Here is a 23,027-nt window from a genome sequence, read left to right on the forward strand (position 1 = left end):
ATCGGGTATTGCGCAAATACGAGGAATGCTGCAATGGTTCTAGAAAGCTTATGGAAGAAACATGATTTAATATCTTCCAGGGTCATGCCTCTACACAACAATCCAGTGGCAGCTGAAGATTCATCAGTTGATCATAACGCTTACAATTGGATTCTTGAGCTATCACTCTTAGATGGCTCGTGGCTCTTCATTTAACACCAGTCAATGTATATGTCAAGTTGGTACAATAGAAATCTTCTAATTTGCATCTACCTTCCAAGCTCAACTGGAACATCATCGACTTCAGATTCTGCAAAAGCTATATCCGCAGTTACTGTCGCCTCGATTGAGCGTGTTCACGGACGTAGTACTATCGTGGCCATAGGAAGGCTGCGGGTCACACCGTCTCTCGGTTTTACGGCGGCGGAGCTATCCACTAACCGGCATGATCCCGATTAACTCCACATCCCGCAAGGCATTATCTCGCGTCCCTCAATCCCATGATCATGCAGACCTATCGGTCTCATATGTAATTGCCATTTGCAACCTTGCTTCGGCCTGATCATCTATCCGATACTCACCACTATCCACCGCAATGCAATCTCTTCTTGTCCCTCGGCTCGCCAATCGCGGTATACCGCTTTTCTGTCGGGCATCTCATTTGGCTCGGTCGCGTTATGCCGGCCTTCGATCTTTATCCTCCAAAGCATCTACACGCGTCGCCGTCCTCTACCAGGCATTGGACCCTCCTATCATCAATGGTGTCCGCAAGCCCAAGAAGCCAGGCGGTTATCAGGACTCGGGCGCTGATATCGCCTACAACCTCGATCAATGTGATGATGTCCAGGTTATAACACCAAACAGTACCCCGGAGCCCTTAAAGATGGCGACTGGTGTTTTCCTGATACCGAAGAAGGTATGTTAGAGGCAATTGAGAAGGGCGCCAATTATCTTTGGTCAAATACCATTGTTTTTGCCTCGCATCCATTGCAGACATCGACTCAATTCGATCCCTTTCAAGATCGCGTCCGAGTCATTGGCTAAGGTTTGTTAGTGGTCGACAAATACGATGATAAAAAGTTTGTCAACAACTACTTGCGGGCCGTCGGTGGATTCACTATGCCACGAACCTTCACTGCATCCTCGCTGACCGAGGTGGCTCAATCGGCTGATAACATCTCTTACCCAGTTGTTGCCAAGCCAATTCGTGGGCGTGGCAGCTTCGGTGTTAAGGTGTGCCACAACAAGAGCGAGTTACTAACCCACGCTGAGGAACTATCCAGCAACTCTATGGCTTTTATGGTGGAAGAATTTCTGGAAGGCGAGGAGGCGACAGTGACTGTCATGCCCCCTACCGCAGAGGGTCAAGACTATTGGTCTCTTCCCATTGTCACTCGCTTCAATCATCAGAATGGAATTGCATCATATAACGGCGTTGTAGCGGTTACCGCCAATTCACGAGTAGTGCCCGAGAGTGAGACTGGCCCTCTCCATGAGAGGCTAGCTAGAGAATGTGAACGAGCAGCTAGTCTTCTCAGGTTGGCTGCTCCCATTCGCATTGACGTCCGAAAATTCAAGGACTCGTCTGAATCGGCATACGCGTTGTTCGACGTCAACACGAAGCCTGTAAGTACACCCCATTTATTGGACTCTCGTTCCTCGACTAAGACAGGCACAGAATATGACAGGTCCCGGGCGGCCCAATCGTGATGATCAAGCCAGCTTGACTTTGCTAGCTGCAAATGGTCTAGGTTGGGATTACAATGAGCTTTTACGACGGATTTTAGGTACCTCAAGCTCTCTTAGGACACTGAGAGCACTCAGGCCTGTGGAAAAAATAGCAGCAACGAGCTTCTAGCCGCATTTTTTAGACATTCAAAGGTCAGGTTGTTATCACTGGACAATTGATAAGGAACTAAAACGCCCGTCAGAATATTCAAGTAAAAGTAAAGGCAACAGTCTATCCACACGATCTTCCAATCCTTCCAGCATAATAGATAACTCCAATTGATTATTTAAGAGTACTTGATACCTCTCCTCTCCATGATATCATTGTAAGGTTCCAGGTAGGTCTTCTTATCTTATCTCCTTATCTTATCTCTAACATTCGTTACACCGCCTTGACATGATCGGAGCCAGGCTTTTACAGGGCTATTCAGGAGAGTCTCAGTTTGGTTAACCCTGCGACCAGGGTAGATCAATAGCTCTTAACTATTGACAGTAGCGACGAATCGAGAACATCTTAGCGCCACGCATCATTGCTTTCCTTTCTTCTACACAGCTGCCAGCCAACAGCTGGGTCTATACACTAGACTAAAGGAGGAAATTATCCCAATAGTGCGCCATCTGTGCTTCAATACTATCATACGACTGTGAGTTAAAAGCATCGTAGCTAACAGGGGTCTTATTAGGCGATCTATAGAAAGCTCCCTCATAATTGGAACGTCCCTGATACCCTCCGACTTTGCTGTTATTTTGTGTACTCTGTTTCCTTCTCTACTCTTTTTGTGATCTCTCGTCGCCTCCTCCAGTATGTGGAAGCAGCACAAGCTTCTGGCCCTCTGGGCGTCATTGATACATCATAGCTGAGGTCTTACCATTGGGTCTTCGACAGGCGGACTAGCACTTGCCAGAGTCCTGTTCAATGACTCCAGAGATATTTTCTCTTTATCATCCGGTGGCTCTGGAGATCCATCTGCTATACGACCGTTTACCAATGGGCCTTTCGGAATGGAAAAGGGTATCATTTTATCAACTGGAAGTCTTACCTTACCTCTCGGCCCTGGTGACACTTGTCCAAGCTCTTATACAACTGATGTGTATGATGCCTATACTCGTTCGTATTGTGGCGCGGATAGCTATAACGGTGTTATATACACCTTGAACGTTTTGCCGACAAAGGCTACTACATTTCTCGTCGACATAGTTATTGCAAGCTGTGATCTCATGTAAGTGTTCTACTTCTGTAGGGATATACTGAAATGCTAACTCTACAAGATCTGGAGATAAAGTGATACTTATGGTTGATGGTGTGAATTACGCAAAAGACGAAAATGGGATTGCACTCGACTCCTCATCAAAGTACCTCGGCGAACCCTGGGGTATACCTTCGCCCAATGGCGATACTGCATTTTTAATGTCTTCTCCTCCTCTCCGCTTTTCGATTCCAGTTCCAAAGTCATACGTCGAACTGAAGATTGCCGTATGCGACCGTCTCGATGGCTATGGTGATACTGCCGTCATGGTCAAAATCCGACCCTGCAACGACTGCGATCAGTCATTTAAAGTGGACTACGACGCAACAACTGTTACAATCACCACGACTTACGAAGCAACTTCTATAATCACACAACCAGCTTCCGGGACTGCCCGAGGGACTATCTCTCATGTCACATATGTAACTCCCTCTCCTGTCAGCACTACATCATCGTCACAAGACTCAACGTCGGAGGACATTACATCCTCAGCAGTATCAGCAACTTCGACATTTTCGACATCGTTCATAGCGTCAACGTCAGATTCACCTGCACCTGCCACAACGTCTTCCGCGCCGCTGTCCTGTAACGAGATGAGCCATCCCTATCAAGCTCCTTCTGGATCAAAGTTCCAAGTTGATTGCGATTCATATGCAACCGGCGGCAACCAAATTGGTCTGAGTCACAAGGCTGGCGATTTATCGACATGCATAGACTTATGTGCTACTACCTCCAATTGCCAGGCTGCACTACTCGATCGAAGTCAGTTGCTATGCTACCTACTCGACGGTACTGATGGTCCGGCTTTCAACAATTTGTACGACATGGCTACTCTATTATCGTCCACGCCATCCACAACCGAATCGTCCGAGGCATCATCCTCAACCACCTCGCCCCCATCGCCACAAACTTCGCTCTCATGTAGTCAGATGGTGAGCAGTATCTACACTGACAAGTTCACCATCAGTTGCGATACTGTCTCGACCGGGGAATCTATCTATCGAAGCGCTGAGGAAGATAGCTTGGAGAATTGCTTGGCCATGTGCGACAACGACATCAGGTGCCTGGCCATAAACTTCTACCCTTATCCCTACAGTGAGTGTCACTTGATTGAGTCGTTTGCCGGGACTCGATCTTCTACTGGTGTCAACTTTGCTTCCAAGGCAATTTTATCATCCTCAACCGCGTCTACATCATCGGAGTTCATACAGTCAACTCTCTCCACAGATGTATCAACTACAAAGCCAGCAACATCAATGACATCATCAGCGCCATGGTCAGATTCCACATCGGAGCTCACATCGGAGGACTCCCCAACATCAATTGGAGTTTCATCATCGCTAGAGTCTACAATAGCTACATCAACAGCTACTACAACCTCGCTTGACACAGCCACCACTCTGGCGACGCCAACCACTGTCAAGACATTAGCTACAGAGGCACCGGCGATTGACACTTCAACTTTTATAACTTCAGCTACCGCAATCAATCAAAGTTCAACGTCAGACGGAGCTGGCTGCAGGAGGCGCAGAAGATCACAACGATAAGGTGAACGGGATTGGTGGTACCTCCACCATACGCCTATAATTCTTACTTACTGCATGGCGGTACTTGTGTCTATCATAAGAAGAACAAGCGTAGATGACCGGATAGAATCACTCATGTTGGGGTGTGGTCTGAAGCCCATCAGGCCTTTTTAGGTAATTGAACTTTTTGTAATTATAGGGTTAGGAGTTTCGGATCAAACGTTGAATTCTCTTCACATTCTAGACCGTAATGTTGTTATGGGAGATTCTGCTGTTCATAGCCAATAGAAGATCAACTATCTAAGAACTATTCGAGAGTTCATCCTTCCATGACCTAATTTTCTTTTCCGCCTCAAGAGTCATACTATGGTTATGTCCCAGTGCCAACCGACGACCTTCAACACACTTCTCCATCAGTTCTATTGCTTCTTGGAGCCGCCCAGCTTTGTACCACAGTGTTGCTATGTTACTCGTAGTCCTCAACGTGTCGGGATGCTCCTTACCCAAAAGGTCTTCCTGTATCCCGCGTACTTTGACTAAGATCTCCTCGCTCTTATCCAACTGCTGCTTATCATAGTAGCAAGACGCTAGGTTGTTCATGCTAACCAATGTCTCGGGATGCTGCAGTCCTAGAACCCTTTCTCTTCCTGCAACGACAGATAAATGAAGAGTTTGGGCCTCATCTGTCAGCTTTCGCTCTCTGTATACTGTTGCTAGGTTGTTACCGGCGGCAAGCGTTTCACAGTCTTCATCTCCATACAGTTTCCTCTGCGTCTGTAACACCCGCTCAAAAAGGTGTTGAGACTCCTCCAAGTTGTGTTCGTTCTGGTATATCAATGCCAAAGTGTTCATGGCATTAAGAGTGAGACGGTGCTCGTCACCGAGGGCCCTCTGCATTGTCTCAATCAGGGGTACTGCGAGTTCCTTCCCTTCTTCGTACTTGCCCAGCTTCCACTGGAGTAGCACTTGATTGCCCGAACTTTCTAGTGTCTGTATATTCTCCTCCCCCAGTACCCGCTTCCGAATTTCAATAGCCTTCTTCAACATCTCTTTTCAATCCAGGTACTTCCCCTCTCGACTCAAATGCTCAGCGGCCCGGTGCAGAAGTGTAGCTGCCGATATTTGCATGCGTTCATTGTCTTGAATATTCTGGTATGAAAGTACCGCGGTCGCATGTGGCAGATAGGCACTACAGATTGATCTGTTTTCAAATTTGCCCTCGGGATAGTTGTCAGATACTATCAAGAGTGCTTGGCCTGCGTAAAGCGAGACTCTGGACATCCGGTTCAACCAGTTTCGAGTAATAAGTTGTACCAGTCGATGCATACTAAGATTCCCTGTCATGGTCTCTGCGACAAGAGAAAATGCCTTGAGAGTACCTAGTGCGCACTCAAACGCGATATCGGCCTCGGAACTGTCTTCATCATCTGGCTGACCAGTTTTGAGACGTTGATAGTCAAGTAGAAATTTCTCCGGTATATCCACTCGACCGAGAAAGCCCATCAGGGATAATAACTCTCCAGCGAAAGTGTGCTGTGTCTCAATCATCTCAAATGTGATGATTAGAGTTTCAGTTACAGCGATTGATGTACTGGAGCTTGGCTCATCTGATTGAATTCTTGACTCAGTGAACGGACCAAGTGTCTATCTCCTTTTTTGAGCTGCTCGAGGTATCGCGATGTGGACATGCTTTGTGCTTTCATAAAGGCGGCTGCCTGTACGAGGGCCAACGGAAGCTTCTCTAACCTCGAAGCGAGAGCGAATAATTCACCAGGTTTGTAATCCTGCTCAGGTAACCTCGTCCGCAGAAGTGCTTCTGCCTCATCGTCCTGCATCTCGTCAACCTTGATCTCGCAATGGCCTCTACTTCGTGTGAACCGCTCCCCAAGCTTCTTGTTTCGTGTTGTGATAATAATTACGCTGTTCGCTGTGCTGGGAAGATAGCTGGCAAAACCCTGCTTCTTGGTAGTTGTTGACTGACTGGAATTGTTCGACTGGGATGATTTAAAGAACATAGTCGTGTCATCTGCGTTATCGACAATCATGAGCCAAGGCTGTTTGTATTCGTTTAGAAGCCAGCGCTGTACTGTTGCTAGAATATCTGTCTCGGGCTTATCGTGGTCGGGCACCTGACACCTTTGGGCGATTTCAAGGAAGGATCGGTGGAATTGTTCGGCATTACTTGCATTGACCCAATAGACAGATATGTCCGGGTTTGAGTCCTGCAATGAATGTGCATAGGCTAACGCAATCTGGGTCTTGCTGCGATTCATTAGCACAAGAAAATATGGTTAGAGTTTCATACCTACCCAACTCCACCCAGTCCGTAGAGGTACGCTTTATGGCCGGCTTTGAAGGGAGTCGAGCGCTTGTCGAATCCATGCTGATACTGAAGCTGCTGCAGGATGTCCTTGCGTCCAATAAACTCGTTATTCTTTATATACGGAACGATAACTACATAAGTCAGTAAACTGCTTAAATTTGTTCTAATCTCCACTGACAGTGTGTATCTACAGAGAGCTTCTTGCGGTGGCCCTTTACTGCTCTTCGGGCTAAACCGCGCAGAGCAATGCGCACCTTGTCGTACTCGTGGTCATTCTCTGCGTACTTGACTAGCCCTGAGTGTGGCCGACTAATAGCACAGATATGCTCGGGGCTGTTCTCCCACGGACGACAGTGAGTCGCTGATGCCTTGCTGACCAACAGCGCTAACGGTTCATCCATCTTCCATCTCCCTGTGCTGTCCTTCGTTCATCAATTTAGCAGAGGGCCTTTCCCTCTTTGTAAGTGGAAGTCAACTTACTTGAATAGCCGTGGGGGACATTTTATCTTCATAAAAAGATACAACCTCCGACTTGCCTTCCGGTCCAAGTACATTGACAAACTCCCGCTGTAGGTAACCTAGTACCTGCGAGTTATCTCTGCTGAGAGACTCTACAAGGGCTCTCGAGGGCGCGTCTCCTGCCATGCTAATCAGGGAGCTAATGTCCATCCCCAAATGCGGAACACCGAAGAATGCGATCCCATAAACAGCTTGTAGAAGCCCGCTGTCTTCAGGAAGTGTCGACTTGGCTAAGTTTACCAGAGACTACCATGAATTTAATACCCATTTTCTTGTCATTGATAACATATATGAGACGTACCTGTTTGACTACTATGCCCCCAAGACTGTGAGCTATGAATATAATCGGCTTTGTCTTAGGGCCCTGGTCAAGAGAGCGTAGGCTGGCAACCAACTGCGTTGCTATGTCCTCGATGTTCTGGATGCTGTCACTTTCTGCTACAACTGACTTGTACCCATATGTCATGATTCGCGCCATGGATCGCTCATTAGATGGCGATGTAAGATCATATGGTAAGTCGTCTCGAAGCCACATATGTTCCCCGTCTCGCTCTCTGAAGGAACCAAATGCATGACCGCCCAGACCCGGAATTGCGATGACACTATAAGAATCAGTTGAAGATTATGCTTTAGAATTCAATACCGGTACTCAAGCTTGTGATCTTCTTCATTGGGAGAGGAGATGGTGGTTATACCCAAGAACTCTTGGTCGAAGCTGAGTGTAGCAGGCCTGTTTATCACCGTTGCTGAGCTTGGAAGAGGGATATGTGTGAACGCCGTGACTTTCCCCAGGAATGTTGTTGCTGATCGGGAAGTACCTTGGAGCTCAATTGCTAGGGAGCAGACGACGGCGTCTTGGAGGACTTTTTGAGTCACCAGGAATTCCTTCAAGCGTTCAGCGTCCCATTCCAGGGGTATGCCACGGATCCGGTGGGTTTGTCGATACTTTTTGTTGGGACCAGAGACCGATGCAGATTTATGAGCGACTTTAACAGGCGCATAGAAAAACCAAAAGAAGGTGCATAATGCAATGATGGCAAGAATAATCCAGTGATTGAAGTCGACAAGCATGGTTAGTATTGATTTGGAATCACGAGCAGTGTTGGTCGTCATTTGCCCGGCAGGGTGAGAAATGAAATGGTGAAGTGCCAAGAAGGATGGGATTGCTTGTTTTACCCTCACTCAGTTGAAAATATAAAATGCGAACCAGGCAACTCAGCTCGCAACGTCATCAATCGATTGAGGCTGAATGGCATTGTAATCCATTGGCTAGAAACTGTATCGGCTGACTGGTTACAGGGATGCCCTCATTGCACTTTCAGCTTACTGTGACATTTAGAGCTACTAGTCCTACTTCAACAATTATTAATATTTATCATTGCCATTGGCTTAATGGCTATGTGATTTCCTCCCTTTGTGATACAGCTCTATCAACCCTAGTATCTTTTCCATCAATGTCTCTTCTGCGATGTCTTATACTTTCTCCATCTATAAACTGAAAGCAACAAACACTGCCAAAGCCAATGTCCCCAAGCCCAAAATGCTAGGCGCAGGTCCTGTCACTGGAGCCGCGCTCTCCTTCTCCCTTGCCGAAAAGATGCCTATTTGGGACGTGTTCATACCAGTCGCCCTCAATTGTCGTAGGAAGTAACCATCAAAGCTATTGGATCCAGAGGCTTCGTAGGCGTCCATAAATTCGGCCGGCAGTTCGCACCAAAGAGTGCAATTTCCGTAGAGGTTGACAGAGTTGGGAGAGCAGACCTGTCTCATTCCGCCGTATGAGTCATTGGTCATAGCGACCCAAGCCGTTGGTACATCATCGCCAAGAGACGGAAGTCGAGATGGTAGGCGGTTTGTGTCACACTCTCGGGTGACAATTTCCGTGAGATTGGGAAGGGAGCTGTTTGACATGTTGAAGACTTTCGGTGGTGGATGTGATTTATCTCTGGAAAATGGTTTGTCTATTTTTTTGAGTTTTTCCGAGGCGTAAGTCCCGAAGTATATCGCTTGTGGAATGTAGATATGATAATTCAGCTTGTATGCGATGTGCTGCGAGGTACTCTTAAAGATGCTGACGTTTTGTGGGGAACTGGGGATTAAGGTGAATAAAGAAATGCCCGAGACCTAGCATAACCTTGTTGCCTGTGGGCTCAGTGTTTCTGCGCCTGACTAGGCTGGATGATGTCACGCAAAAATCAAGGCTGTACATCTTGGCGCCGGCTGTGCTCAACGGCTAAGCAAATTAAATACCAATCAAGATGGGTAACTAGCAAGAGGATTAGTATCCCTGCCTTTCAAGGCTTTCTGGGCATTAAACACCCATTCACGAACAAATCTTCCGCCCGGAAGAAACATAGACCGTCTGACAGGGTTGATGGAAACCGGGGAAATCAGACGATCGTTACCGGGATGGGTAAAGCGAAGGATCGAGATAAGCATAACCTGACATCACTCAATCTGCCTTGGATGATGATCTGATTATTCCCTGTGAAGGTCAACGATGTCGGTGAGATAACAGCATGGTGGGTAAATGTCTACGCTGGATTAATACATAACTTACAGACTTACAATAAGCAATAAAAGCAGGACATCCAGACAATAGCTTCAGAATTAATAAATGCCGTTTAGTCTGTAGGCCGCTCCACATGATGACAATGCGGGCGCGTGCAACAGATTTGAAAATAATGTCAGGTATCTCCTCAATGGGGCAATCCTTCTCTTCATGGGAATTGGATTTATCTTATTGTGGTATTTGTAGTGTTTAGCTGCTTTTGACACATATACCAAGTTCTCCCTGAAGGATTACATAACCCATCTCGACATGTACTCGGTTGCTAAGCTTACTATAGTATTAGTATTTTTTTCAACTGCTATTATTTACATTCGCTCCTCTTCCCCGCGTCTACACCGTGATAAAACTGTAAACCATCTCGTGTTGAGGACTTTTATGGTCCTTGTCTCCACCGATTTGGAATCCTAACCTAGACCAAGTAAAACATTCTGTAAACGCAAGCTCTCTCACGTGACAATCCAAAACAGGGGTGCAGGAAAATTCCGCACTCTGAAGCATCCATTTGTTTATACTGCATTTATGCTGCAACTGGTCCGACAAATACGGCATTGCTTGTCGCTCTTCCATCCTCGATTGCCTTCTAGAATTAAAGACCTTTGGGGACAGTACTACACCATGACGCAGATTTCTGAGATTTTTCCATGGCACTACCAATGTCTCTTCATGGTTCTTGAAGTATGCAGCCTGAGACATTCTCGTGTGTCGGCACATCTAGCTAACTCATTTATAGCCCACTGCAATTGTTACTGCTCTTCTTTCGATTCCGGTATCACCAGCGAATCATTTTCACTCTCTCGCTCCTGATAATAGTGCTGGACCTCTTTGGTCGCCATCTGCATTCCAGACGCGTTGCGATGCTGAGTCAGCTTGGAATACCCCGCAGCTACGCGGTCTCTGGTACGCGTACATGGCTGCTCTTGCTTTTAGTGGAGTAATTGAGCCAATGCTTCTGTACGTGGCACGTTATAAGTTGAGAGACGCAAGCGATGCCGAGCAGGTCATCATAGCAGTTTTGGCCTCGTTCTCGGTATTCGACATATTACACGCTGGCGCGACATTGGCTGTCACCGGGGTTGCAGCAGCTCTTCCCGGGTCTAGTATGCACATCTACGCTATGGTGAACGTTTGGGTGCCAATGGCATGGTTACTGTTGAGGATATCGTGGGTGTTGGGTCTTGGGAGAAAGTCAGCTGTGAACAGGACCAAAACGGAGTAACGCGTCTTATTACTAGAGGGTCATTTCACTTTGTTATGGATCATGCATACAAGCGTAGCTGAACGTATTGTGAAGCCGGTTTTCGAACATGTAACGCGGCTCAGATATAAGTTGACATGTAAAAGAGCATTGGAATTCTCGTTTTCTCGCCCAGCTCATGCTTCCGTCTTCGATCAATCACTAAGTGCTACGAGGTTAGTCGATGCGGGGCGACTTCAGATCATCGAACCTAAATCTCGGCCCGCCGGGACCATCCGGCGAGCCGACCAATTGAGTGTCACAGTTCATTGGCAGTCTTCTCAATCAGGTTATCTGTTTGACTGATCCCGAGCAGATCACGATCTACGTATTATATCTTGGTTATTTAGTGATCAAGTCTAGAGACCAACTAGATTATGATTAATCGGGACATCCTTACTTGTGATAGGCTAGTGGCAGCAAGCCTTTGGAACTGCGAAAGATCATCCTTAGCAACTAAGCTACCGTCCTGCCGTGTCTTGGCATGAGGATCTGCTTTGCTCCGGATGAAGACTCCAATCATAAGTCAGTACGCTTGAAACGTGTTTGAGTTTAGTGAGAGACTGGCACATGTAAATGGACATGGTGTCAGACATTGGGTGGGTTACTTCCTCAATCAAGCTACTGCGCACTTGCCGATCTGACCAAAACCGGAAACACAGAGCAAGATGAGATGCAAAGAGGCTGGCTAGTAGACCTCTCCTTGCCAGCCGCCTGATCATGGATCCAAGCGGTGAGAACTATTCGAATAATACTTGTAGGTTGGAAGTTAAACTGTCTCCTCTCTCTAAGAACCGGGTATTTAAACAATGAAATGTCTCCTTGACATTCTACACTATCACTCATCAACTGATTCCATAACACACTCTCCTCGCACCACGTACTCTCGAGATCGAAATCAATATGCAAGCTGCAACACAACTCCCCGCCCACCAAAGGCCATTTGACCTACCAACCCCTTCCGAGCGAGTGACGTGCTCGAACGGCAATGAAGCGTATCGCTGGGTTCTCACTGAGAGTGAACGTCTCCACATGGCAGAAATGCTTGGTGTTGACAGTAAGAGCATCGCTCCTGCCTCACGACGTAATTACTAACAAAAAGCAGAGACTTCTATCAGCCTTCGAGGCAACGTGATGAACCGGGAGCGCATGGTTTGTGAGCGATGTGGTAAACATTCAGGACTAGATGATATGGTTCATAATGCGCTTTACGCCGGTGTCCACTATGCGTCATTTGTGAAAGAGATTATCGTCGATGGAAAGCCTCCTAGTAACGGGAGTCCTGCGCACGAGATCTTCTGCTCGAACTGCACTACCAAGCACATCGATGTTGGATACTGGGAGGGTGTGGAACCATGGCACGAGTAGACAAAGGTTCAGTTGGATGTCCAACTTCTATTCAATCAACTGGTCCTACGACAGAAGGGTGATGTGCTGCTCTTGATACTTTGACTCCCCAGCACGAGACGCCATGACTGCCTGACCGTCCATAAACCCATACATATAACACTCCCCAACCAACTGATATTCACCCTCGGCACCCTTTGGCCTGAGAACAAAAGGAACATCCGCACCTAGTAGCACAGCACATACATCACCGGTCTCCATAGCTGAAGGCCCCATTCCCCAATACCCATCAACAGTATTGAAGAAGCGCCGATTAACAGCATGTGACTTGAGACTTGGAGTGAAGGCTTTGCGAACCTCTAGAACTGTGTTCAAATCCCAGAATCCACCGCCCTCCTTCGGCTTTAGGTGAGCTTGGTAGAACGTATTGTTGAGATGCATGCAATAGCCCGCCAACTGCTCAACTACTCGCTCACGACCGTCCATGGGTTGGTTGCCTTTATGCTTGTAGTGGCATGCAAGTGTCGATGCAAATGCCATCATCGTCTCGATTTGTCGATACGGGTGTGGTTTCTGACTTGCTACGTCCCAGCATGTATCGAGGAGCTGCGCTCCGAAGTCCTTATCCTCTTCGAAGTCGGATGCCGTCATTGTTCTTGTGAACTGATCAATCTGGCCAATGATGATACCAGATACTCTCAGTTGATCTTCATTAACTTTGACTTTGGGAGGCCTCTGCTCCTCCTTTCGAAGACTGGCATCCCATGCTTCCCAGTAAGCATCCGCATGGCTTTCCGTTTTTTTATTCCATCTCGGGACCCAAGTCGGATAATCAGATCCATGCTTCAGACTAGCCTCTGTTTGGTGAGCTTGCACCAAGAAGTTCAACGAGTCCTGAGCAAGACTAGCAGCCAAAAGTCGATGCTGTTCCTGTACGTCTATTGAATAGTTTGCCTGTAACCACGGCTTGTTTGTAACAGGGTTCCTAGCTTTCGGATGACCAAGGAAGGCATAGACGTGATCCAATTGGTTGGTAGCATTGAAGTATCTCGAAGCCTCCAGAACAAGGACAAAGTCGAGGGTGCATTGACTGGCAAGCAGCTCGGCCCAAGCCCTTAGTAAAGGTGTCCGGTGTATCCAAGAGTCTGTCCTCTCGTAGGTAGACCACACGTTCCAGACAGCGTACAGAGGAGCACCCGAGAGCTTTTGGGACGTCTCAGGGCCCAATGCATGTCTGAGCTCCTCGAGGTAGTAGACGTTCCAGATGAAGGCGGCGATCTCGCTGAACTCGATAGTACTGTCGCCCCAAGTTGCCGTTGCTGACCTTGCTAGACCGACTTCTTGGAGCACCCATACGCGAGAGAACCAAGAAAGATCGAATAGTTTCCCAACAGAGTCTTTTCCTTTGGCGCCCAGTACAGAGCTATGAACTGATCTTCGTCCATAGGGCCTCGCCATGGGACGCGGCTCCGGCGACGCCTCAGTTTTCATAAATACTGTCGGCATTTCTTCTTCATCAGGGTAGAAATACTCCTTGTCTGTTTTTGTATGTATTTTGTAGTTGATGGTTTCTAGACAGCGAAATGCCTCAGCTCCGGAGCCTTCGGGGTCGGGACCAAGCCACACAACCACATGATGGGCGTTAGTGTAAATGGCACCCATCAAATCAACCTGATGTCCCTTTTCTACATTGTCATTTTGGTTGATGCAAATAGCATCCGCCCATGCGATTTCCACTGCATCAGCCTTTCGCAGTCGGCGGAGGCCGTCCGAAAGACTTCTTGTGATTTTGCAAGCGTGTCCTCCAAGTTCGATGTCGCCGACTTTGTCTGGATTGCCCCAGACGTAAGAGAGAGCTGTGTATGGTGTCGCATCATCTAGAGTAGATACGAAGAGTTCGCACACTAGGGGATCGCCTGAATAGCCTGGAAAGATCTTGAGCAGCCGAAAGTTGCGTCCAGGTGGTATAATCATGTACGTGAAAGATTGGGAATCCATGGCTGAGTTAATAATGTGAGAGCGTATGATTAGGGTTTGATAACAGAGACAGAATAAAGTATCAGATAAATATTTAGTGGTGAGAACCCCACAATTGGGCACACGCGAAGGGCGGGGTATTATACATCAGGGTAAGGTTGCTGCTTACTCTCTGCCTGATACATGGAGTGGAGTTGATCATGAAAACACAGTCGAGGGATAACAATTATAATAGTAATTACAACCGATCGAAGAATAGCCAAAGTCCTCCCAATAGCTCTCGTATCTAAACCCATCTTGTCTTCTAGGGATGACGTGAACGATAGTAGAGTGCAAGATAAGTTTCACAAGATAACGCAGTCATCATCTCCTCTACACACTGAGCATACATTTGCTGAACTCTTCTTGTATCGCCTGGTGCAGTGTGGACAAGTATCTTCCACAGTCAGCAAGCCGCGTGTACTGCAAATAGCTTTCAGATAGAGACTTACGATATGCACACCATGGCGAGATCTTGGTATTATAGTGGAGGCGGAGGTAGTCGTAGCCGCCTATTCTGCATTTGATAGGGTTAGGCATGGCTTGAACTGGGGCTATCTAGACGATAACGAGGACAACAAAGTGGAAACGAGGATAGGATAGGAATGATGAAAGCGAGAAAGTATCTGCTCAGAAGGAGGGGGAAGTCTACATATACCTGATAAAGTTTAAGGTAACATTCACAGTCGTTTACCTGTCACATTAACATGGTGTCTAATACGGATCAGAATCCAATAAATTAAGGCTTGGAGCTTATTTCAACCTGTGCCACACATTCGCAGCGTAATGCTTATATTCTACGTTTAGTGTAGTAAGTGTGGTCTGATTGCACTTTAGCAGGGCGTAGCACGGTTGGATATGGCGAGTCGGTGTCATTGGTGGGATCTGCACAATTGCCATCCTTCACAATGTCATCTGCTGCGGGGACTCCGTTATTGTGTCGTAAATGCTACCCTAACTGGGCTATTGAGTCAGAACTACGTGGAACGATGGCTTATCTTAGGTTACAGCCACATTGACATTTTCAACACAGAATGTCACTCTGGCGAGGCTGCTGGGATAATCATGCAACCTGGTGGACTAAGAGAAGATGCTATCAGATCATGTTGAAATACGCAATTCGGGCTTCGGTTTTTTTTTTTAATGCAATATTCTCGGAGCTTTAAAGACCGCTGGGCCGCAGATAAACGTAGACGGGAATCACCAACAGCACGCTTCACCGGTGGATAAAGTTATTATTGGTATTCTTATTACCACACAATTCTTATAGGCAGGCCATTTAGGAACAAGTTTTAACATTGACTATGTACGCGAAGGATAGAAAATACAGCTATCCATGGTCCTCGGCGACTGGATAAACATGCTTTTACAGTCTGACCAGTAGTCGCCGAGGTAAAGACGTTCTTCTACCAGATCTCCTGCTAATCACCTTGCGGCTCTAGGCAACTGGAAGTCTGAACTGAGCAGGCATGTTTCCATTAGACGTCGCAACAGTCGGGTTCGAGTTGCCATAGAAGTTGGGGCTATTGCCTGGGAGATACCAATAGATGCGAGTCGGTCCATTCTTCTAGGCGCAGGTCAGGAAAAGATCAGAATCGGCTGTGCAGGTAATGAAGCTGTAGATCGCAGGGTAGGCTGCAATGAAATCTACCTATTCGATTAGGAAGCCGTAATTACCACCGACAGGTATGACGGTGTAGGCATAGACTTTGGAACCATCGGAGGATGTGGCGTAAAGTCGCGAGGTATCTGCCTCGAGAGCGAACTCTGGTTGAGTTCCGGGAGCTTCTGTGGTGCCGATAAAGCCACTTGTTTACAGGTACACACCGACTTCACTACCATCGTCGAGCCGGGCGAAGAGGGAGGCTTGCGGACCCGATGCAGTGGTGGTAGTCTCACCAGCCGTAGTAGTGGTCGACTCCTCGGCCGCTGCAGTGGTAGTGGTTTCAGCAACCGTTGTAGATGTTGACTCTTCCACCAGGACAGCGGTAGTGGACACGTCAGGAGCCGCGGTGGTAGTGGACTCTTCGCCAACAGCGGTAGTGCTGCTTTCTTCCTCGGAGGTCACCGTAGAAACGTCACTGACGATGGCGGTCGTGGAGAACTGCTCGCTTGTGGCGACAGTAGTAGTTGATCAACCGAGGTTGTCGTCAGAGGTCTGCATGGCGCCGCAAGAGCGAAGCCCGCCTGCATGGAAACGAGGCAAATAGCGAGAGGCTGAAGGGAGAAACGCATAGCTGGAAAGAAAGGACGTGACTGAAAAATCACAGATCGTGTAAATGAACGTGAATCGAGAGGGATGAGTTGAATAATTCAATCAGTTGACGAGATGGGATTTTAAAGAAAACACTTCTTGGTCTCCTTAACTTCCTATGCAGTGGGCTTCTAGAGCGATCAAAAACTATCGAATTGCTTGAACGTTTAAAGTTTGGCGCTCGGCTCTTGTGTCAACGGCGCCATCGTAATCAGTCAGCCTAGTTATAGGTGGTTAGACACCTGCCGGTCAGGGTTAGTAGCGACCAAGATAAAGTTTCAATCGACAGATTACGATTTTGGACTATCAAGTACAGCATTATCAATCCCTTATTATTTCCATCCTTTGTATACACGAGGGACACCAGAGGGCAATATCGTAAGTGTTCTGAGTACGGCTTGGGATCCTAGTGGCGAAAACGCCCATAGTGATAGAAGCACAAGCCCAAGGATACAGAACTTTCCGAGGGAAATCTGTGCGATGAAATTTGATCAAACAGTGCGACTGCCAATCAGTTGTTCGAGAAGCCCAAGCGTTGCACCCTTCTCTAATTGCCATCCTACAGCCTCAAAGACCATGCGTCCGACAATGGAAGCAAACGCAATCGGGAAAGCAGAGGCAATCTAAAGGCATCGGCTAGAGGGCAAGGACTGTCATAAGACCAAACTGACAACGTTGATTGCATTTGTCCACTTCCGATACTCTTGTTGGTCTGTCTCCTTGTTGTCGAGACGCATTATAGCAATAGCAAATGCCACAAGAGCGATAGGTACAAGTATCGCTGCGCAGTCGGCGAAAAGCCTGCCGGGCATGAATTTTCGTTTAAAACCCCGCTCTCCATTTTGCAATTTTGGTCGAGGCGCATCTGCACTGTTGACGCTTAGATCTGTAGCCGTCGCGTCTTTCTTATCTTGAGTGTCGGGAGGATTGTCTGTAGATGGGAAGTCCGCCAGGAGGTACGATGGATCGGAAGGTTGAGCCATAGCGTGATACTATACGGAGAATAGGGAGTTGGAGAGGAAAAGAAGCTACGTACGGATATTATAAAAAGGTTGCCGAGGGCAAATCGGCGACTTCCACACCGAGAACGGATTCATGGTCCTAGAACTAAAATCTCACTTATCTTGGCATTACAGGGGCGATTTATGCGACTGTATTGACTCATTGGCTGGAATACTATTTATCCTTGATTGTAATACCTTCGAGGATTAGTGCATGGTAAACACCTCCACAGTCTGGAGATGCAGATAGATGATAGGAGCAAGAAAAAGAGACCTTAGGGTTTGGGAACCGGGCTTGACCTGCTGTATCACTAACTATCCGGCTACATCTAGCTGTTTCTTCTCTCTAAGGTTCTGAACTACTATACAATCCTAGCCTCTCCCTCGTTACTGCCCTTAGAGACAAGTCCCCCAACAATTTAGAGAAAAGAGATTAATGCACGAGATAATGAACGTGCTCGTTGCGAAGTTAACAGCGACAATAATAGTAACGTCCCCAACAAGATATAATCATCCGCACATCCAACTTGCAATTCATCGCCACTTCAGAGGCAATAGCATACAGTCTACTAATAGACACCTACGTTTAGATACCCTATCAGCAGTGTTAGAAGAAACGCCACCAGGAGATACGTCCGTCTTGAGGCATATTCTCGACCCGCCCTGGTCTGAAGAATGCTGACGAAACACTAAATATCCGTTGTCCCTCAATACACATCTCCTGTATTGTTGATCTGGTCAGGGCTGTACGTACGTCTCTCCTGGCTCTGCATAATTACTTAAGGAAGACTGCACATACTTTGTGACACTACCTGATACGAATTATTGTTCAGTAGTATCCAGGGCAAGTCATAGGTTGCTGTAGCAAGTAAGCATGCTGCTAAACAATTACTCTTATCCGACATTTTACTTTTACCTCTCCGTTCTGCAGGCCTTATGCAACAATAAAAGATATCATGGCCTCTGTCGAAGTCAATGGCGCACCGTTCTCCGAGGCGCATATCGCAGAGTTTCTTATTATACGTTCTCTCGGTCAATATCATTGGGTTTCCAATTCAGCTAGTGTAAAGATTGCAAAAAAATGAATTCCGTCCCCCCGTCTGTTTCCCGAGACCGTGGCGCCCTTACCTGTCCACCTGTTTCTAAGAATGACAATAGCACGTTTGTGTATGATGAGAACAAGGGCTTATAGGTAACGTTACTATGCAAGCAAATACGCTACAATAAAACAGTCACAACCAGTCACGTCTACAGTGTCAACGCTCAGCACTTCTACAGAGTCCCGATATACCCGACAATCCTTCCAGCATCACTTTTGAAGATCTGCAGCATCAACCTCGCACTATTAGGGTTGTCTCGCCTGGGTGCCCGGCAGGCTAGGTAACCAAAGTTCCCGCAGGAAGCGGATCTACTCGGCGGATCAAAGGTTCCTGTCAAGGATCGTCATCGAATCAACGCCTTTCCGGCAGGTTCAAATGGAAGGATCGAGAGGTGTGGGGGAATGTGTGTTATGTTCCTGCACGCATTGATAGCGGATGATGATCTTGACTATTCATCAGTAAATCCTATTGATGTAGATCTTGTCGGTGAAGGTAAGAGTTGTTAATGCAGAGGCGAAAAGGTAAGACAGCGATGGGATACCAGTCTGGGCTGGTCAATATGAATGACGAGAGAATTCCTAGCGTGATAAGCAGTGAGTGACGCCAACTTTGCAATACCTTCAACGTGCAAGTAACAGAACAGTCAGCTGACGGTAATCATATCAAAGGCGTAAAAGTAAGAACAGGATCGCATTCAATTGCATCCATTTGATGGTAACGCATAACAATATTCATGCAAGTCTAATCGTTTCTTGTCCTCCACCCGACTCACTCTCCTATGAATATACAGAAGCGCCTTAAGAGGCTAGCTCAGCGGATTGGGCTCAGCCTGTCCAGTCCTGGATTTCTCACGTCAGCCTGCGGAGAGATTAAATATCATTGCCGACAGATGAAAGCATGAGATCTGCTGTGATGAACTGGATCTGGGCCAATTATTTTTGAGTTTGTCCGAGGCGAAAGTACCAAGGTATATGGATGAAAGCAACAAAATACTGGATCTGGGCCAATCGCCGTTTCGACCGACATCCGCGAAGGATCCGTTCCACTTCAGCCCCCAAGAAATGACGTGGTTTGCTTACTATTTGAGACATGCCGAAATGTGTACCTGTTCCATCACACCCTTACCGTTCGAAATGGTGCGTAAAGTCACTTGGATCTTTTGATTCTGGAAACCTGGCTAGGCTACGAGGTGTCTGAATGCTTGTAGAGAGCGGAGAGTGTAAGCTATGCGGGGAGGTTCAGCTGACAGGATCTACATCGCTGCCACTTCAATGCCGATCCGACAACACCGGATGCTTTCCTATCGCCAGCCTTGGGACTCATTGGCCCAAGCACCTATTCAAAAGAGAATATGCACGAAAAGAAGTCCTGGTGATCTTTCAGTGACCCAGTAATGGCGATGACATCACACGGCCAGATGTAGAGTGACGCTCCTATCACGCAGTGGCTATGATGTTAACGTAACAAGGATAGCAGCAGAATTATTTGAACTATGGATTGGTATATAAAGAGTAGTAATTCCCCAAAGTCATCTGTTTCCAAATCATCACACTTGACTTCTTTCTCATACCCTTACACACACATATACACACACACACACACACACACACAAAACACAAATAGTAACATCAAGATGAAGACTACTGGAATCTTTGCTATTCTCTTTACGTCGATGGCTGCAACTGCAATCGCAAGTCCCAACGCATTGCCTATGGGAGTTGAGGTTGTCGAACGCGACGGCAAGACCATTGTCCGTGAAGTGGTATGCCCGCCTAACCTTGGACACACCGCTGGACTTACCTCCGAGACTAACATCATATTATAGCCACATGCACTGTTGAGTCGCGGACTTGAACCCCGATGCCGAGAATGTGTTGGCCAAGGTGGTAAATGCACCATTGGCGATGGCAGCTGCTATGCCGAGGATCCCCCATGTGAGTAGAAACCATTCTTTCATTGATCGAGCGGCTCGACTGACTTTTTCACAGTGTACTGTACATGGTGCGGTGACAAGTGCGGATCTCGTTGTGTTCGTCAGGGACAGACTTGCCAGCAGACATGTGTTTAGGACTGGGCAAAAGCGGAACGATACGTTTATGCCAAGAGCAAGAGTTAGCAGACCGAATACAATCGCTTTCAATGTACCAAATTTACATTCCATAACGATCTTTATACATACTACGCAGTTATATAAACATAAAAACACTAAATTATCTAATTGTCAGTTGCTGTTGTACCCTTCTCGTATTGCTCACTCCGGCCATTCTGTATTAGTGTTGCACAGCATCTTAAAGTGAAATGTCTCTGGTTACCATGATTGCAAAGCTGGAATGACAAGGATGTGGCCAAGTTCCAGTGGAAGTCAAGCTAATAAAAAGATTCTAAAGACTGTAAAACAAGAAAGGGATTCAGTACGGAGTGTTGCGAGAGTAAAGCTGTTCATGGATCAAACAATGTTTGTAGGGTAGCTAGCGTCTGAGCCCCGCCTTGCCAAATTGTAAGCGACATAAATATATGGATCGTGTATCCACAAGCACGGTTGATACAACAACAACAACGATTCAAAACAACCCATCCTGCATATTGAATAGTTCCATCAAAAACGCGACCAATTGGAAAACACGTAAGGAAAATGCCTCTTGAATTCGAAATAGATAGCTGGATCCAGAAGATCGATCCCTCCTCCAAACCTATCGCACGAAAAGAAGAGGCCAACCAGGAGCCCTTTCTGAAACGCCGACGCGTCAATACCGTTACCACAGACGCGTCGCAAAATGAGACAAGCATGCATTACGAAAGGAGTCTCAATTCCTCAAAGCGCTCTCGAAGTGACGATTTGGAAACACCGCGCCCGACAAGGCGAACCATAACACCGAGAAGCGAGTCTGGTACCTCGTTGCCCTTCACACAATCAGGTACCTCACAACAATCGGAAATCTCTTCACGTACCGAGCAATTGAGCATCCTTCAACTTCACAAGAAAAGCGTCGTGGCCAAACAACTGAGTACCTTCCACGATAAGCCTGCGACATTGGAAATTCTCTTGGACAAAATCGATCTCGTTTCTTCAGGAATTGGCATCTTGCCAACTTCTCACGCTCCGCTATTTAGTAATCTCGACAAGGAGATTTATAACGATTTCAAATGGACGCAAAAGCCGGTCTTCAGCAACTTCCTTTTCTCAAACGACCGTGATGAGGTTGGCCAAACACCTCTACCTGAGACTATTCAGTGGATCCTTCACGAGGCAGCTTTTTGTGACAGTAAAGGCTGCTCTGAGAAAGATTGGAATACTGAAGTCCACCATCGGGTCCTTGCAGCTGCATTGAGACCGTTACACGGCCCGCGAAGAGACCAACTATTCGACTTCAGACTAAGTGCATCCGCTTCTGTCATCCCTGAGTACCATGTCACGTCAGCATCTAAGGGAGCTGACTTTTGTATGTACATCGACCCCAAGCAGGATGTAAGTCCTGAAGTGGTGGAGATCATCGGGACTATCAAACAAAGTCTACCGATGGGCGTCTTCAACCACGCTAATCTGGGCCCTCTCTCGGACAATCCCATTGCTGTTGGTATCGAGACCAAGAAGACTACCGGTGAAGGCTGGGAAAACGCCAAGCTCCAGATGGAAGTCTGGATGGCGTCGCATTGGCAGTTCCTACGTAAACTTCTTGAAAAGCGACAATGCGCAGCAGAAAGGCTGTCTACAATGAGGTCAAGAGCAGGTGAAATGAGTTTCTGCTCCGACAAGATTTGGGATCTACCAGAATTCATACCGGGCATTATCATACAAGGCCACGATTGGTATCTAATTGTCACAACAGCAGAAGGAGAAAAGACAATATTCTGGCAGAAAAAGACACTTGGGGATACATCAAGTTCAAGAGGGATTTATCAGATTATCTATAATTTGCAGCTATTGCGGCAGTGGGCCCAAGAGGACTACTGGAAGTGGCTGAAGGATGTCTTGCTCGAGTGGCCTCAGTCTGAAGGAGAATTGGTTTTTTAAGTAATTCATATTACTCCAGCTTGTCCAATGGAAGCTCCCCTACATAAGATGTATCATGGACAGAGCCGTTTCATTAGTTATTGGGACGCTACTCACTTTAGATACTGCATTCTACAAAGTATCGAGATTAGTCTATAACGCATTTTTTGCACAGCCGAAACCCAATATT

The 23,027-nt window shown here is 47.0% G+C and overlaps 8 protein-coding genes across 8 annotated transcripts; 4 read left to right on the forward strand and 4 right to left on the reverse strand.

Annotated features, from left to right (window-relative positions):
* Positions 1 to 574: 574 nt before the first annotated feature.
* On the forward strand, positions 575 to 4,341 carry FIESC28_09320 (uncharacterized protein; the record flags this gene model as incomplete). The annotated part of the gene is made up of 6 exons (XM_031163457.1): positions 575 to 895; positions 1,060 to 1,605; positions 1,658 to 1,766; positions 2,594 to 2,927; positions 2,977 to 4,049; positions 4,118 to 4,341. The coding sequence occupies 6 exons, from the start codon at positions 575 to 577 to the stop codon at positions 4,339 to 4,341; spliced, it is 2,607 nt and encodes an 868-aa protein (XP_031012491.1).
* A 439-nt stretch (positions 4,342 to 4,780) lies between these two features.
* On the reverse strand, positions 4,781 to 8,393 carry FIESC28_09321 (uncharacterized protein; the record flags this gene model as incomplete). Its single annotated transcript, XM_031163458.1, has 8 exons — positions 4,781 to 5,434; positions 5,795 to 6,028; positions 6,118 to 6,742; positions 6,790 to 6,934; positions 6,982 to 7,225; positions 7,284 to 7,568; positions 7,624 to 7,924; positions 7,972 to 8,393. The coding sequence occupies 8 exons, from the start codon at positions 8,391 to 8,393 to the stop codon at positions 4,781 to 4,783; spliced, it is 2,910 nt and encodes a 969-aa protein (XP_031012492.1).
* A 417-nt stretch (positions 8,394 to 8,810) lies between these two features.
* On the reverse strand, positions 8,811 to 9,233 carry FIESC28_09322 (uncharacterized protein; the record flags this gene model as incomplete). The annotated part of the gene is made up of 1 exon (XM_031163459.1): positions 8,811 to 9,233. One exon carries the CDS (start codon positions 9,231 to 9,233, stop codon positions 8,811 to 8,813), a length of 423 nt encoding a protein of 140 aa, XP_031012493.1.
* A 2,798-nt stretch (positions 9,234 to 12,031) lies between these two features.
* On the forward strand, positions 12,032 to 12,496 carry FIESC28_09323 (uncharacterized protein; the record flags this gene model as incomplete). Its single annotated transcript, XM_031163460.1, has 2 exons — positions 12,032 to 12,185; positions 12,234 to 12,496. The coding sequence occupies 2 exons, from the start codon at positions 12,032 to 12,034 to the stop codon at positions 12,494 to 12,496; spliced, it is 417 nt and encodes a 138-aa protein (XP_031012494.1).
* Positions 12,497 to 12,541: 45 nt separating this feature from the next.
* On the reverse strand, positions 12,542 to 14,473 carry FIESC28_09324 (uncharacterized protein; the record flags this gene model as incomplete). Its single annotated transcript, XM_031163461.1, has 1 exon — positions 12,542 to 14,473. One exon carries the CDS (start codon positions 14,471 to 14,473, stop codon positions 12,542 to 12,544), a length of 1,932 nt encoding a protein of 643 aa, XP_031012495.1.
* A 1,669-nt stretch (positions 14,474 to 16,142) lies between these two features.
* FIESC28_09325 (uncharacterized protein) lies at positions 16,143 to 17,728 on the reverse strand (the record flags this gene model as incomplete). The annotated part of the gene is made up of 3 exons (XM_031163462.1): positions 16,143 to 16,279; positions 16,319 to 16,602; positions 17,448 to 17,728. 3 exons carry the CDS (start codon positions 17,726 to 17,728, stop codon positions 16,143 to 16,145), a joined length of 702 nt encoding a protein of 233 aa, XP_031012496.1.
* A 2,751-nt stretch (positions 17,729 to 20,479) lies between these two features.
* Positions 20,480 to 20,914, forward strand: FIESC28_09326 (uncharacterized protein; the record flags this gene model as incomplete). Its single annotated transcript, XM_031163463.1, has 3 exons — positions 20,480 to 20,608; positions 20,672 to 20,780; positions 20,835 to 20,914. 3 exons carry the CDS (start codon positions 20,480 to 20,482, stop codon positions 20,912 to 20,914), a joined length of 318 nt encoding a protein of 105 aa, XP_031012497.1.
* A 564-nt stretch (positions 20,915 to 21,478) lies between these two features.
* Positions 21,479 to 22,858, forward strand: FIESC28_09327 (uncharacterized protein; the record flags this gene model as incomplete). The annotated part of the gene is made up of 1 exon (XM_031163464.1): positions 21,479 to 22,858. One exon carries the CDS (start codon positions 21,479 to 21,481, stop codon positions 22,856 to 22,858), a length of 1,380 nt encoding a protein of 459 aa, XP_031012498.1.
* Between the last annotated feature and the right edge of the window lie 169 nt (positions 22,859 to 23,027).

Source organism: Fusarium coffeatum (genome assembly GCF_003316985.1).
Source record: "Fusarium coffeatum strain FIESC_28 chromosome Unknown BRIP53273_contig_235, whole genome shotgun sequence".
Classification (NCBI taxonomy): domain Eukaryota; kingdom Fungi; phylum Ascomycota; class Sordariomycetes; order Hypocreales; family Nectriaceae; genus Fusarium; species Fusarium coffeatum.